Source organism: Danio rerio, chromosome 17 (genome assembly GCF_052040795.2).
Source record: "Danio rerio strain M-AB ecotype USA chromosome 17, GRCz13ab, whole genome shotgun sequence".
NCBI lineage: Eukaryota > Metazoa > Chordata > Actinopteri > Cypriniformes > Danionidae > Danio > Danio rerio.
In genome coordinates this window covers 58,341,938-58,357,858 of record NC_141037.1, presented here as the reverse complement: position 1 = coordinate 58,357,858, position 15,921 = coordinate 58,341,938, and the positions used below count along the sequence as shown (strand labels likewise).

The following is a 15,921-nucleotide window of genomic DNA, read 5'->3' as shown; positions in this document are numbered from 1 at the left end:
AAACACATATTGCGAGGGCTTAAACGGAGCAGTGCTGGTAATGTCGAGCAAAAAAAAAGAAAGACAGCTGTGAAACACAACCAGCTTTGTCTTTCTGTAGGAAACACACTTTGGATATTTTTAGGGTAAGAGGTTTGAGTTATTGCCGTCTATCACTGAATGTGTGTCAGGAATATCGAAAACAAAACCATCTGAACCGCGCTCATTTCTGGCGCCCCCCTGGATATACAGCGCCCTTAGCATTTGCCTATGATGCCTATGCCACGGGCCGGCCCTGAGTTGGCTGAGTGTTGTAAATACTCGCGCTCGCCTCCCTCGCGACAGAGCGCATAGGAGATCAATGACGTCAGTGCATAATAACCGGTTATGACCATTATTGAACCGATACCGAATTGTCCGCGTCTGCATCGCAGTGCACCGAAGAAACAATTAATTTTGACACCCCTAATTAACGGCATTACACCACATGTGTTTCGGGTTTATTATTGGACAACTTCCATCTCACACATTTCAAAACAAACTATTAACTTTTCATACCATCTCTGTTTTGTATATATCTTGTATATATGCTTATTAAAATATTCCAAATATTTTACTGCAGTATCATCTTTTGTTAAATAGCTTACAAAGTTCTAAAATATTAAATTAACTCATGCTATTGAGACAACATCTAATTAAATATGCTATCATTTGCATATGTTTGCATATTTGAATTGGATAAATAATTTTTATATGATTTTGTTGACACATTTAAAGGGCATCTATGATGAAAACCATCTTTTGTAAGCTGTTTGGACAGAACTGTGTGCAGGTATAGTGTGTCCACAGTCATATTGGAGTGATATAACCACAATAAATCTCTTTTATTTTAATTTCCTGACACTAAAATAGGATCCAAATCCTTCCCATTTTGAGCCCCACCGCAACGTGACGTAGATCTGTGGTTTACCCGCCCACAAAATTGATTGACAGCCGCTTATTAACATGTCTCCATAGTAATGGGTAAAATCACATCAACAAAACAGGACTTGCACAAAGTAACCGGGATAAAAAGATCTGTTGAGCTCTCTGTGATCAGCAATCATCATCAAATGTGATCAAGAATGAGTTTCACAACATGTTTCTAAAACAATGTATGTTTATAATAAAGTTAAAGACGGTACAATGGCTGTAATTCATCACCACAGCCACATGTCAGTACAATAATAAAAGAAGACACTTCAATCTCGATTTGTAGATGTTAAATCTCAATAATCTCATTGATCACCGGCTGCAGCTGTGGTTCAAGTCGAATGCACCTATTAGCAAATGAGAAGTGGGCGGGGCATGTCAGACACAAAGTGCATTTGATTGGTCAGAAGATTTGATGACAAACTGAAGTATGAGGAGACGTAAAAAAAAAAACATTGATCCATTTGGGCGGAAGAGACAAACTGCAAACTTTCCGGGCTCTATTTTGACGGTCCATGCGCAGAGCGCAAAACGCAGGGCGCAAATGTTTTCAGGGCGTGTCAGAACGCATATTTGCTAATTTAAGGACGGGAAAATCCGCTTTGCGCCAAGGTGAATGGTCTAAAAGGGTTGAGTTTATTTTCTTACTGAGTTATAGGTGTGTTTTGAGAATAAACCAATCAGAGTCTCATCTCCCATTCCCTTTAAGAGCCAGCTGCGTCACGCCAAGAGCACATTCGCTATTAACAGGACGCAAAGTAAGTCTAAGTGGAAAAAAATGAGCATTTCACAAGCAAACAGTTCACAGTTAACAGAAAACAGTTAAACAGAGCATCTACTGCGTGAGAATGAGAGATAATGGATCACTTTCACTTTCGCTCTTGGATAGGGAAACCTTTACACACAGACATCAATTAGTCTATAAATAATTAATTTAGTTTGTTAAGCGCAAATATTCGTTTCAAAACTATTTCTAAATTCAGTTCTAATTTCCAGAAAACGAATAAATAAACAATAATAACAAAATGTGCTCAAAAACCTGAGTTATATCCTAAAACACATGCTGTGCCCCATATGGTCTAAAACCTGACAGGTGGACAAATCTAAGCTTGTTTTTAATAAAACAAATATAAATATGGATATAATAAATAATACTGCTAATAATAATAACATTATACAGAAGCAAATTGTTATGAATGAACTGAAAAAGCCTCCCGAGATGAAGAAGACATAAAAGCAGTGATTTTTCATATTTATGTAGGCTAGAAAATAATATGTTTTGTAATATTTTAATCCTTTATATTTATATCCTATATCTATTCTTATTATATCCTATATATATCCTTAATATTTACATTTTTTCATATGTAAAGATATTTATTGCTCTCTTGTGTGTATTAAGCAGTGTGTAAGCGAGGGGCAACTCTGCGCTGGAGTTTAGACCGGGTTAGTTTTGGTCTAATGAAAAATCTATTATAGTTTCTCAAAATAGCGACGCACCAGCGGTCCGCCTCAGAACACCTTGCGCCACACTGCGCCGGGTGTAAGATAGGGCCCTACATGTTTATATCAGTTTTACATCTCCTAAACAAACATTTTGTCAGTGCTTTGGAGCACACTGGCTTATAGAGATCCTTGAAGACTAACAATACTGATGCTAACATCTAAAAATCATTATTTTAATTTCACAGGACCTTTAAAGACTTATTCAGGCAAAACATTTTAATGAAATTCAAGACAAGTTTTACAAAAATGTATGTAGAAGCATGTCTTTTTTTTTGTTCTGGTAATGAAGATCTGTCTGAGCTTTACTGTCGACAGGCCTCCCATCAGAACGCTGGGCCGGAGATCGTTTGGTCGGTGAAGTGTGAAGGATTTGAGGTTTAGTTGTGTTAAATACAGTATTACCCTTGTCTTAATGTGCTCCTGCTGACCTCCTGACCGGCCTGCACCGCTGCACACTCGTCCCCAGAGACACCGCTGCTCTGACAGGACGATGACAGCAGCTTTAATCAGTCATGTAATTACACATCATTTATTTCCACTGCTAAACACATTCTGTGCTTAATGAGTAGCTGTGTAGTATTGACGGACCTGACCCCGCATAACAGCTTCCTCAAGAGACTCTGCCTTTAGCTTTGGATGATAACCTGTGACGGATAAACTAGCAACACAGACAAACGCTGGAAGGGATTTTAGGAAAGCAATGCAACATCTATGATCTGAGTTCATTTAAGCCACTATATGATAATGTTAGGGTGACTATATGTGACAATGTTTACAGGCCACATGCTGATGAGGATTTCTGTATTGTCTAAAGGGGTGTCCAAACTCGGTCCTGATCAATCCTGCAAAGTTTAGTTCCAACTCCAATCAGACACACCTGGGCTGGCTAATCAAGCTCTTACTGGGCATTCTGGAAACCACCATGCAGGTGTGTTGAGGCAAGTTGGAGCTAAATCCTCCAGGACACCGGCCCTCCACGACCGAGTTTGGACACCCCTGGCCTAAAATATCCAAAATAAAGATTAGACGATTTAATATACTGGTTATATTTTTATACGTAAATATATACTTTTTACTTAAAACATATGCGGGCCACTTTTGTCAAAGATTTGGCACAGTAAGCTCTGGCTATTGCAGCTGTGAGCCTATAGTGGCCCAGAGAAAATATAGCAAATGTGGCCCAGTTATCTTAAAACATATGCGGACCACTTTTGGCGAATGTTTAGAACAGTAAGGGGTCATAAAAGGGGTGATAATTATAGGGGTCAAACCATAGCTCTTGGCAGATATGGGTAGTGATATACACTGTAAAACTTTTCGTTGTAAATTTACAGAATAATAGTGGCAGCTGGATTGTCAGCCACATGCTGTGTTTTTACAGCCCACTTCTTTAGTTTACATTCACAGTATGTTACTGTTAAAATAAATTTTTACACTGTGTTTTTACATCTCACACCTTTAAATTCTGGCTGATATGTGGTATTGCTGTGATTTAATTGTGGCCCAGATCTGGCAAACAGGAGCGGACCACCCAAGTGCCATCATTTCATGTGGTATGTGGGCCGGATGTACAGCTGAAGTAAGAATTATTAGGCCCCTTAATTATTCGCCCCCCTGAATTATTAGCCTTCCTGCTTATTTTTTTCCCCCAATTTCTGTTTATCAGAGCAGATTTTTTCAGCACATTTCTAATCATAATAGTGTTAATAACTCATCTCTAGTAATTGATTTATTTTATCTTGATGACAGTAAATAATATTAGACTAGATATTCTTCAAAACACTTCTATACAGCTTAAAGTGACATGTAAAGGCTTCACTAGGGTGATTAGGGTAAAGTTAGGGTAATTAGGCAAGTCATTGTATAATGATGGTTTGTTCTGTAGACTATCAAAAAAGTTTTTGCTAGGCAGAGTTCTTTCATTTTCTTCTTAAGTCATCTCATTCAAGAGTTCACACTTAGCTGATGATTTACAAAGCTTATTTGGCATGCTGTCCCGGGAGAGAGCCCCGAGCTCAAGGGCTCCTCGAGCCCGGGGCTTCCTCCCGTTAGCAGAGCAAGGAGGGAGCCCGAGCTCGGTGGATCTCAGAACTCCCCTGCTGCTGTAGCTAAGAGAACGTAAGGAATTAGACAAGCTTGATTGTTATGTATGTTGAATGTCTTTGGATGGTGGGAGGAAACCGGAGAACCCGGGGAAAACCCACGCGGACACGGGAAGGACATACAAACTCCCCACAGAAACACCCACCGGTCCTATAGAACTAGGACCAACAGTATTCTTGCTGTGTGGTTCGCAGTGCTAACCACTGGACCGCCGTGCCGCCCAATCGCAGGTAAAGGAGGAGAATAGGGGAGGAGGGGGGTTTCTTCCAAACGAAGATAAAGTGAACTGAAAACTGAGGCTATTTATGGTGCCTTAGGGCTCATATGATTGGAAGATTAGTGATTAGCAAATACGAGACTGGACGTGATAAATCATAAGCACGTGATCCTCTCGAAATTAGTTTATGAATAAACTTCACTTAAAAAAACTAAACGTTTTTTTTTTTTTTACTTGTTTGTAAATAAATGCAGTTTTGTAATTTAGCCTATTATTTTTATGCAACAAGTTGCAAACTAATTTGCTATGAGATGTGGCTGTGCCCTTACCTGCAGCTTCAACTGTTGGTGAGACAGAGAAAGCACAAGAGAGCAAACGAAATAATTAATGTTTGTCCGAATTCCGAAAGTGTCGGTCAGGTGATGTTGATGTGAACAGCTGAAGCGGTCAAATTAATTATAGTTCATTTATTATTATTAATGATGATGATTAAAAATAATAATAGTATTCATTTTATTCAATAATGTAATTAAAACATGTAATAGGTCTACATTAATACGTAACCAGCTAAATATCGTCTTTAAATCGTCATAGGGCTCAGCTCTTCTGTCACAAAATGTGGCGAAAAGTCCTACACGACAGTCAAAGTTTGATTGCGGTGTTTACATGTCTGTCTGCACTTCAATAATGACTCTAAAATCAGCACTCCACATGTCTTAATCTCATTTCTGTTTAGTTGGATTATGACCTTAGTCAGATTAAGGTAATCAAAAATCACTGTTTACATGGTCCACTCTAAATCAGAGTATTGTCTTAATTGTATTAAAATTAGATTATTGGCGTCCATGCAAAAGTACTGACGGAGCTGTGTGACTTCATTGTGTGAATATCACAATATTATTAAATATTCCAATTAGAAAAATATCAACTCGTGCACTATTCACAGCTGATTCAGTGGTTGCCTAGCAACATAAAAAGCGCAGAGCATTTCTTTCTTTCTTGTCAGCAAAACAAGGCTGCAGTGTGCCTCAAGTTTTCAGAACGGAGCAGCGCATTCGCTGTGATCGAACCCGATGTCTGCAACTATTGGTCCTGATTTTGTTTGAGGATCAACACTTAATTATAATCACCACAGACCAATAGTCATCTGATTGTGTTTACATGAGAGTCTGCTAATGGCATGTGGCTGATTAGATGACTGCTCTTCCGGGCACCTAGTAAGTGGACTAAGTAGTGAGCACTAGAGAGCAGAGCCTCTTGTCCTCTACTGATGCCCGTCTCCTATCTCTGCATGGTTGGCGCCGGGGTCGGATGCGGGCCCTGATTGCTCCATCCATCATGATTGGTGGTGCTGAAGCCCGTCAATGGTTAAATTGAATATACTAAGGCCTGTCGGTCGGTGTCTATATTTAATAAAGGCCACTGATGAGGTGCTGATTTATCGGCCGGCAGTATTCACACTCCATTACAAGGAGATTACAGCTGCATCAGCCCCGGCAACACAGTGAGGAGATTTCACTCTTTCATGACATGAAACAGGAGAGAGCAAGACGGTACAAGCGGAGACACCGCTGGTCAACAATCCCACAACGTGATGCTCTTGCATTTAGGTTTGGTGTGCTTCACTAATGATGTTTACCGGTCAAAATTTTAAATATATTGTAACAATATATTGTAAATATTTCCCAAATTATGCTTAGCAGATTCAGGAATTTCTCACAGTGTTTCCTCTAATGTTTGTTCTTCTGGAGAAAGTCTGATTTGTTTTATTTGGGCTAGAATAAAAGCAGTTTTTAATTGTTTTAAAGCCATTTTAAGGTCAATATTATTCACCCCTTCAGCAATATTAGTGTTGGATTGTCTCCAGAACAAACCACTGTTATACAATGACTTGCCTAATTACCCTAACTTTACCCTGATTACCCTAGTGAAGCCTTTACATGTCACTTTAAGCTGAACACTAGTGTCTTGAATACACAGTAAAAAGTGAAAACTCAAACAATTTACTTCGACTTGTTACAATTAAATGAATTAAGTTTTACTAACTTAAATCATGACAGTTTTCAGTAATAAATCAAGTTAGTCCTTTACAAAGTTTAGTAATTTATTTAAGAAATAAGAACAGAACAGTAAATACAGTACAGTAAAAATCATTCAATTTAATATTGTTAATATAATAATAATACTTATTACAGTACAAATAATTCCCTTCCCATGTTCATAATACTTAATAATAATAATAATAAAAGCATTGCTCATTATTGATAGTGAACCACACTTATACTTGCCATAAATAAATCACTAAAACCTGTTACACCTAAAATAACTAACTTCATTTATTACTGAAAACTGTTATACATTAAGTTAGTCAAACTTAATTCATTTAATTGTAACAAGTCAAAGTAATTAGTTCAAGTTTCCCCTTTTTAAAGTGTATCTCGTCTAATATTATGTGCTGTCATCATGACAAAGAGAAAAGAAATCAGTGATTAGAAACACTCCCTTCTGTTAAACCGCAATTGGAGTACACAGAGGAGCTAACAATTCTGTCTTCAACTGTAGTGTTTTAATCAACGCCAAATGCTCAGTCCGTCCTGATGCTGTTGGTTTTGCAGTCTCGTTCTCGTCTGCAGGCCTGTGAAGTGTTGTTAGCGTGGGGAACTCCGGCGCTCAGACAGCGTGAAATGCGACCCGGCCAAGAACAAGACGCTAGTGTATGTATGTCAAAGGCCTTTAGCACCTTAGCAGCAAAAAAAAAGCCATCTGTCAACATGTCCCACACATCAGATTTAATGAGACGCGGCTCAAAACTATTTAGAGAGAGCTGCTCTCTCTCTGCGTGCCAAGCGGAGGCCGGACGCTCAGCGCTGGGATTAATTAACTATTAATCAGAGGCAGATTCGATAGGCTCGGACCATACCAGGAGGCTGTTTACGGCCCTTCTCTGACAGATGAGATGGGCGTCTGAGCGCGGTGTCCTAACCTGCACTATAAAAGGCTTTAGTGGGACATAAATACGACTGTGCTCAGGACAGGTGCGTACGGGAGCGTCTGCACACTTAGGGCTCATTCACACCGAACGCATCTTTAATTATAAAAATGCTCAAGAGGACGAGGACATCCGGACATAGTCAATGAGTGCAGGTAAAGAGAAACTACAGAAACTCGCAGTGATTGTCCCACCTCTGAGTTCTTCTGATTGGTCCACTGCTCTGGAGCTGACAGTGATTGGTGTGTGTAGAAATTCTTTCTAACTTGACATGGTGTCTAAAAAGTGATGCTCACATGCACAAAGCTTTGCAAGATAATGGTCGCACACATCCGGAAAGTGTGTGTTTACATACAAAAACAATAGAAAAGTAGCTCAGTGGAAAAGAAAAACACGTCTTTTCTACTAAAAATGCCACGTTTTATTTTTTATGTATCTTTTTTTTATATTGTCTAGTTTGCTGTTGTAAAATACAGTAATAAAGTGCCAGCACTTTTCACACCGAATGCATCTTCGCTTATAAATAAGCAAGCACTTGGGAATGGTTTGAAAACAGAAACTCGCAGTGATTGTCCCACCTCCGAGTTCTTCTGATTGGTCCACTGCTCTGGAACTGACAGTGATGAGCAGCTCTGTGTGTAAAAGTTGAAAATCTTTTAACTTGTCTTTTGATGCTCTTTGCACTTGAGTGCAGTGTTTTTAGATTCCATGTCGTGTTTGTAATGGTCACACATCCGTAAAGTGGTTTTACATTGAAAAACAATAGAAAAGTAGCTCAGTGGAAAGGAAAAACACGTCTTTTCTTAGAAAAATTCCACGTTTTATGTTTCTAAGTTTGAAAACGTGACTTTTTTACATGGTTTAACTTGGTGTTGTATATTATAATAATAAACTTTTCACACCAAATGTGTCTTTGCTTATAAAAACGCAAGACTTGGCACTCAGGAATGGTTTGAAAACAGTATAAAGCATGAGGGTGTCCGGACAAAGCCAATGAGTGCCTGTAAACAGAAACTACAGAAACTTGCAGTGATTGTCCCACCTCCGAGCTCTTCTGATTGGTCCACTGCTCTGGAACTGACAGTGATGAGCAAAACTGTGTGTTGACATGGTGTCTAAAAACGACATGATGTCTATAAAGTGAGTCTCACATGCACAAAGCTTTACAAGACGTGATCATAATGCTCAAACACATCTGTAAAGTGTGTGTACATACAAAAACAATAGAAAAGTGGCTCAGTGGAAAGGTATAACACGTCTTTTCTTCTAAAAATGCAACGTTTTATGTTGAAAAGTTTTAAAAAGTGATACACTGCCAGTACTTTTCACACCAAACACGTCTTTGCTTAAAAATAAGCAAGACTCAGTGCTCAGGAAGGGTTTGAAAACAGAAACTTGCAGCGATTGTCCTACTTTCGAGCTCTTCTGATTGGTCGATTGCTCTGGAACTGACAGTGCGTGCATGTGTGTGTGTGTGTATTTGTTGCAGAGCAGGTGGGGTGACTATGAGTGCATGTGGCTGTGTAGAGGTTGCGAAGAGGTTGATGAGACGATGAGTGTATGTTTGTGTGTATGCGTGCTTGTGTGAATGTTTGTGTGTGTGTGTGTGCATAGGTTTGTGTGCGTTCATATTTGTTGCACAGCAGTTGAGGTGACTGAGTGCAAGTGTGTGTGGAGCAGTTGAGGAGACTGTGTTTTTGGGTCAGTAGTGATCCAGTCGGCTGTAAGCTCATTGCTGAAATGCTGTGTGTGCTGACGCAGCACTTGTTTGTGTCTGTGTGTGTGCGTGATTAAGGTGGACAACATCCTCCTAATCTCCTTACTAGATAGCACTTCACCCGGCTAATGATAATCATCTTCCCCAAAACACAACACACAGACTCTGCTCTGACTCGGGGTTTCTGCTCACTTTCCCTTTTCTAGTTTTCCCAGTTTTATTTTCAAATATATATAAAACAAATCATATTGTACAAACATTACCGATGACCTTTTATTTTACTTAACCAAAAGCAAACAAGAAACGTCAATATCAGAAAGATAAAAATATATATAAGAAAATGTCACCAGATGTTTTCCAAAGTCCTTGGTGATCCTCTGACACCAAATAGTATTTTTCCATTTATTTAAAACACCTTTTTCCCCCAGCCAGCCAGCCATATATATATATATATATATATATATATATATATATATATATATATATATATATATATATATATATATAAATAATAATCACAATATATGATTTAATTTGTTTGTTTTAAGCATGTTTATTGCGTTGGCAATTGGTAAAAAAAATCAGCGAAATTCTGCGAAAAATTGGTAAAAAATCTGCGGAATTCTGCGAAAAATTGGTAAAAAATCTGCGGAATTCTGCGGAAAATTGGTAAAAAATCTGCGGAATTCTGCGAAAAATTTGTAAAAAATCTGCGAAATTCTGTGAAAAATTGCTAAAAAATCTGCGAAATTCTGTGAAAAATTGCTAAAAAATCTGCGAAATTCTGTGAAAAATTGCTAAAAAATCTGCGAAATTCTGCGAAAAATTGGTAAAAAATCTGCGGAATTCTGCGCGCGCAGATTCCGTGTGGGCCTTACCATAAGTAAATAAACTACTTCAAAATAGCATCCTAAGGCAACTCTTAGTCAGATATATCTCAGCAGTTCACAAGTGGGGGAGTTCTCGAGACCTACCTGAGCTCAAACTCTCCTCCCGCCCTCCAAATGGGAGGGAGCCCCGGGCTCGAGGATATTCTGAGCTCAGGGCTCTCTCCCGGGACAGCATGCCAAACAGGCTTTATAATCAATCAAGTGTGAACTCTCGAAAAAACAAACAAACAAAAAAAACAGCCAGGTGGGTCAGCAAAATAATCTTCAATCAAAAGGAAAAACAGGTTTGTTTTCTTCCCCCACTGGCAAATTATTTAGCTTGTTTTAAGAAAAAAACCTGCTTAATTTTGACTCATTATCTCTCAAAACACCTTAATATTTAGTGCTTGCCTAGGAAATGCTTCTTGATTTAAGAAGTTGTAGACATTTGAAGCAGAAAGGTGATCTGAGAGTAAGAAAGGCATTTTCTGTAGTGCTTAAATATCACGCGTGTGTGTGTTTTGTTCTGTCACAATGGCCATTTAGATGTGGTAATACAGTAATGCAGAAGCAGATGTGTGTGTGTGAGTGTGTGTGTGTGCATGTCTGACCGGGGATGTGTTTTGCCCAGCCGATGATCACCACCAGCTCGCGGTCCGCCAGGTCACACAGCGTGGTCAGCGCTTTGATGTCGCTCTCGGGCATGGTGGGGTCCGGCATGGCGTAGATCTTCTCCGGCTCCGCCACCAGCAGATGAGACACGATCTTCGTCACTACAGCAGACACATGCAGACAGGGGAGATTATTCAGATGTGCAAACATGTTCAACGGGAAATTTAGACCTAAACCAAAGCAAAACAACAGACAATAACTGCATAAAAACAAACATAATAATAAAGTAAAACAAAGAAAACCAAGAAATGTCCAATAAAACAAAACTGAACAAGACCAAAAGAAAAACTAAGAAGCACATCAGCGCCAGGACAAGGAAGCTAAATTCAACCAAGTCAAATGCATATGAGTGTTAGCATGAGTGTGTGCGCTTGAATGTTTATGTGTGTGTGTGTGTGTGTGTTTGTGTGTGTGTGAGTGCGTGCATGTAAACATTTGTGTGTGTGGGTTTATGCGCCTGTGTGTTTATGCATGAATGCATGTGTGTGTATATATGTGTCTGTGTGTGTGTGTGTGTTTGTAAAATTGTGAGTGTGTATTTGTGTTTATGAGAACATTAATGTGTGTGTATTTATGCATGAGTGTGTGTGTGTGTGTGTGTGTGTGTGTGTGTGTGTGTAAATATGTGTGTTTGTGTGTGTGGGTTTATGTGTCTGTGTGTTTATGCATGAGTGTATGTGTGTGTATATGTGTGTGTGTGTGTGTGTCTGTAAAAATTGTGAGTGTGTGTGTGTGTGTTTATGAGAACATTAATGTGTGTGTATTTATGCATGTGTGTGTGTGTGTGTGTAAATATGTGTGTTTGTGTGTGTGTTTATTTGTCTGTGTGTTTATGCATGAGTGTGTGTGTGTGTGTATGTGTGTGTTTGTCTGTAAAAATTGTGAGTGTGTGTGTGTGTTTATGAGAACATTAATGTGTGTGTATTTATGCATGAGTGTGTGTGTGTGTGTGTGTGTGTAAATATGCGTGTGGGGGGGTTGTGTTTTTGTGTATATGTGTTAATGCACGAGTGTGTGTGTGTGTGTGTGTGTGTGTGTGTGTGTGTGTGTGTGTGTATGTGAACATTTGTGTGTGTGTGTGGGTTTATGCATGAGTGTATGTGATTACGTGTGTAAATATGTGTGTGTATGGGTTTAACTGTGTGTGTGTGTGCGTGTATATGCATCTGTGTGTGTTTACGAGAACGTTTATGTGTGTGTGTTTATGCACATATATATGTGTATTTATGCATGAGTGTGTGTGTATGTGTTTGTGTTTGAGCATATATACATAGAAACGTTAATGTGTGTGTGTTTATGGACATTTATTTGTATGTGTGTGTGTGTGTGTTTGTGTAAGAGCATTCATGTGTGTATTTATGCGTGTGTACGAGAATGTTTATGTGTGTGTTTATGCACATGTATCTGTGTGTATATATGCATGAGTGTGTGTGTGTGTGTGTGTGTGTGTGTGTGTGTGTGTGTGTTTGTGTGTATATGCGTTATTGTTTGTGTGAACATTTATGCATGTGTGTGTGTGTTTACAGTATGCGTGAAAGTGTGTGTGTTTATGCATGTGTAGGTGTGTACTTGAACATTTATCTTTGTGTGTGTGTTTATGCACATATATCTGTGCGTAAATATGTGTGAGTTTCTGTGTGGGTTTATGTGTCTGTGTGTTTAGGTGTGAGTTTGTGTGTGTAAAAATGTGTATGTGTGTGTTTATGAGTGATTGTGTGTGGGTTTATGCGTCTGTGTGTTTATGCGTGTGTGTGTGCTTATGCACATGTATCTGTGTTTATGCATGAGTGTGTACAGTATGTGTGTGCGTGAATGTTTATGTGTGTGTTTATGAGTGTGTGTGTGTGTGTGTGTGTGTGTGTGTGTGTGTGTGTGTGTGTGTGTGACTCACATGGTTTTTTGGCTGGCGGTGGCAGTGTGAGCCCCAGGTAAGCTGTGTTTTCTGCATCCATTCTTCTTTTGTATTTCTGTCGTCCTCCTCGTACCCGATCTAGCCGAACACCTGATCACACACACATACACACACAAACAACACATTACACACTTAACACACACTTCAAAATAATACATTCAAGAACATTTATGATCTAAACAGAGAAAAACAGGAACAAATCTCCACTGCTTGTGTGCTGATACCTGCAAAATAATAATACATCTGAGCATAATCTGCATTGGAGTCAGTATTGACACATAAACACACACACACACACACACACACACACACAGTGATCCACGCAAACACACGCGTCTACAGTAACAGTATCAGAGTGTAAATAAATCATCTCTCCTTTAAGAGAAACTGAAGCCGAGGAAAGAGCTGACAGATTCAGCAACACACACACACACACACTCGCACGCGCAGCTGGAGACAGACGGACGGACGGAGAGCGAGATCAGGAGTCAGCGTGTGGCGCTGCTGCTCTCAGTGTGTGACTGAAGTGTCAGGCCTCCATATGTGAACACTGACACACACACACACGTATAAACAGATGAATATTTAACACTGGGTCTCACACACACACACACACACACACACACACACACACACGCACACACGCACACACACGCCCGCCAGGTTACATCAACAATGAGACAACAACACTTTCTCTGTTTAATTTACAGTACAAACATCACTGAAGCTCTACAATACGGGTTCAACAGTTCATGATTTAGTGACACGAACAAACAACACACACACACACACACACACACTCATTCATTAATTCTCTACGGCTTAGTCCCTTTATTCATCAGGGGTCGCCACAGGGGAATCAACCGCCAACTAATCCAGCATATGTTTAACGCAGTGGATGCCCTTCCAGCTGCAACCCATCTCTGGGAAACACCCATACACTCTTATTCACACACACACACACACTCATACACTACAGCCAATTTATGTAATCAATTCCCCTACAGTGCACGTGTTCAGGCTGTGGGGGGAAAACGGAGCACCCGAAACCCACGCCAACACACGGAGAACATGCAAACTCCACACAGAAACGCCAACAGAACAAGCCGGGACTCAAACCAGCGACCTTCTAACTGTGAGATGAGATACTGGATGCTGGATTCAAATAATCTGCAGTGTGACTAGGGTTTTTTACTTTTATACACTGTAATTAATGTCCATGAAGTTGCCAAGTATGGTTCTAGGTTTTCTGCAGGTTTCATTAAGTGGTCACACTTTACAATAAGGTTTATTAGTTAATGTTAACTAATGCATTTATTAACATGAACAAACAATGAACAATGCATTTACTACTGTATTTGTTCATGTTAGTTTATGAAAATACAGTAGTTCATTGTTAGTTCACGTTAACTCATGGTGCATTAACTAATGTTAACAAGCATGGACTTGGATGTTCATAATGCATTAGTAAATGTTCAATTATGATTAATAAATGCTGTACATGTGTTGTTTATGATTCGTTCATGTTAGTAAATGCGTTAACTAATGAACCTTATTGTAAAGTGTTACCCATTAAGTCCAAGCTAAGGATTTTTCCTCTTGTTGCAGTGGGGCTGGTGGAAAAAGATTTATTTTCCAGAAAAAAAATCAAGGAAAAACTCACATCAGATTAATTTTTTTAGCCACATATTTTAAGCAATGTGCCAAAACAAGAACCGAGTTGTATACATACAGTTGTTTCTTAATTGTTTTTCATTTGAAAAGCTTTAAATAGAAACTATAGTAAACTAAATATACAGTCTGTCCAGGTCAGTGTCCTCGACATATATGATTCCATCCCAGCAGGCACGGGACATCGACTTGACTTCAGATTGATGTTGTATCCTAACGTCATGGGGACGTTGCATTTTGTTTGAAAATTAACATCGTGTTGGCTTCAGAACTCAACATCAGGCCAATGTCCAACCTAAAATCAACCAAATATCAACGTCTAATGATGTTACAGCTTGACGTTGTGGGGACGTTACCACTATGATATCTATCAGGAGTTGGATTGTGGTTGCCATAACGATAAATAAGCATCACTATTTGACGTCAATATGATGTTGGTTTAAGATGTTGGCTTGATGTTGGATTTTGGTTACTTTCCAACACAACCTAAAATCAACCAAATATCAACGTCTAATGATGTTACAGGTTAAAGTTGTGTGGACGTTACCACTGTCACTATCGGATGTTGGATTTTTGTGGCAATACCTGATGAATTAATGCCAGTATTTGACGTTAATATGACGTAGGTTTAGCGTGTTGGCTCGACGTCATTTTCCAACACAACCTAAAATCAACCAAATATCAACGTCTAATGATGTTACAGGTTAAAGTTGTGTGGATGTTACCACTATGACATCTATCAGGAGCTGGATTGTGGTTGCCATAACGATAAATAAACATCACTATTTGACGTTAATGTGATGTTGGTTTAAGATGTTGACTTGACGTTGGATTTTCGTTACTTTCCAACACAACCTAAAATCAACCAAATATCAACGTCTAACGATTTTACAGATTAAAATTGTGTGGATGTTACCACTATGATGTCTATCAGATGTTGGATTTTTTTTCTGCCATACCTGACCAATAAAAGTCAGTATTTGACATCAATGTGACAATGCTTTAAGACAGGGGTGTCCAAACTCGGTCCTCAAGGGCCGGTGTCTTGCAAAGTTTAGTTCGCCGGCCCTCCAGGACTGAGTTTGGACACCCCTGGTTTAAGATGTCGGCTCAGTGTTGGATTTGGTCACTTTCCAACACAACCTAAAATCAACCAAATATCAACGTCTAATGATGTTACAGGTTAAGGTTGTGTGGACGTTACCACTATGACGTCTATCAGATGTTGGATTTTGGTTGCCATACCTCACAAACAAATGTCAGTATTTGACATCAATATGACGCTGGATTTTCGTCACTTTCCAACACAACCTA

The 15,921-nt window shown here is 39.2% G+C and overlaps 1 protein-coding gene across 8 annotated transcripts in view; it reads right to left on the bottom strand.

Annotated features, from left to right (window-relative positions):
• esrrb (estrogen-related receptor beta) overlaps positions 1-15,921 on the bottom strand; it is a 158,244-nt gene that overhangs the window by 58,802 nt on the left and 83,521 nt on the right. For 7 of the 8 annotated variants that reach the window (XR_015512513.1, XR_015512514.1, XM_087288899.1 and 4 more), the window contains 2 exon segments: positions 12,916-13,026; positions 10,964-11,125 (listed from right to left, as the gene is read on the bottom strand). Coding sequence is in view for 5 of the 8 variants with exons in the window: in XM_087288899.1 (XP_087145025.1) it covers positions 10,964-11,125; positions 12,916-13,026 (273 nt within the window). In the remaining 3 variants the exon portion in view is untranslated. 8 annotated transcript variants of the gene reach the window in all.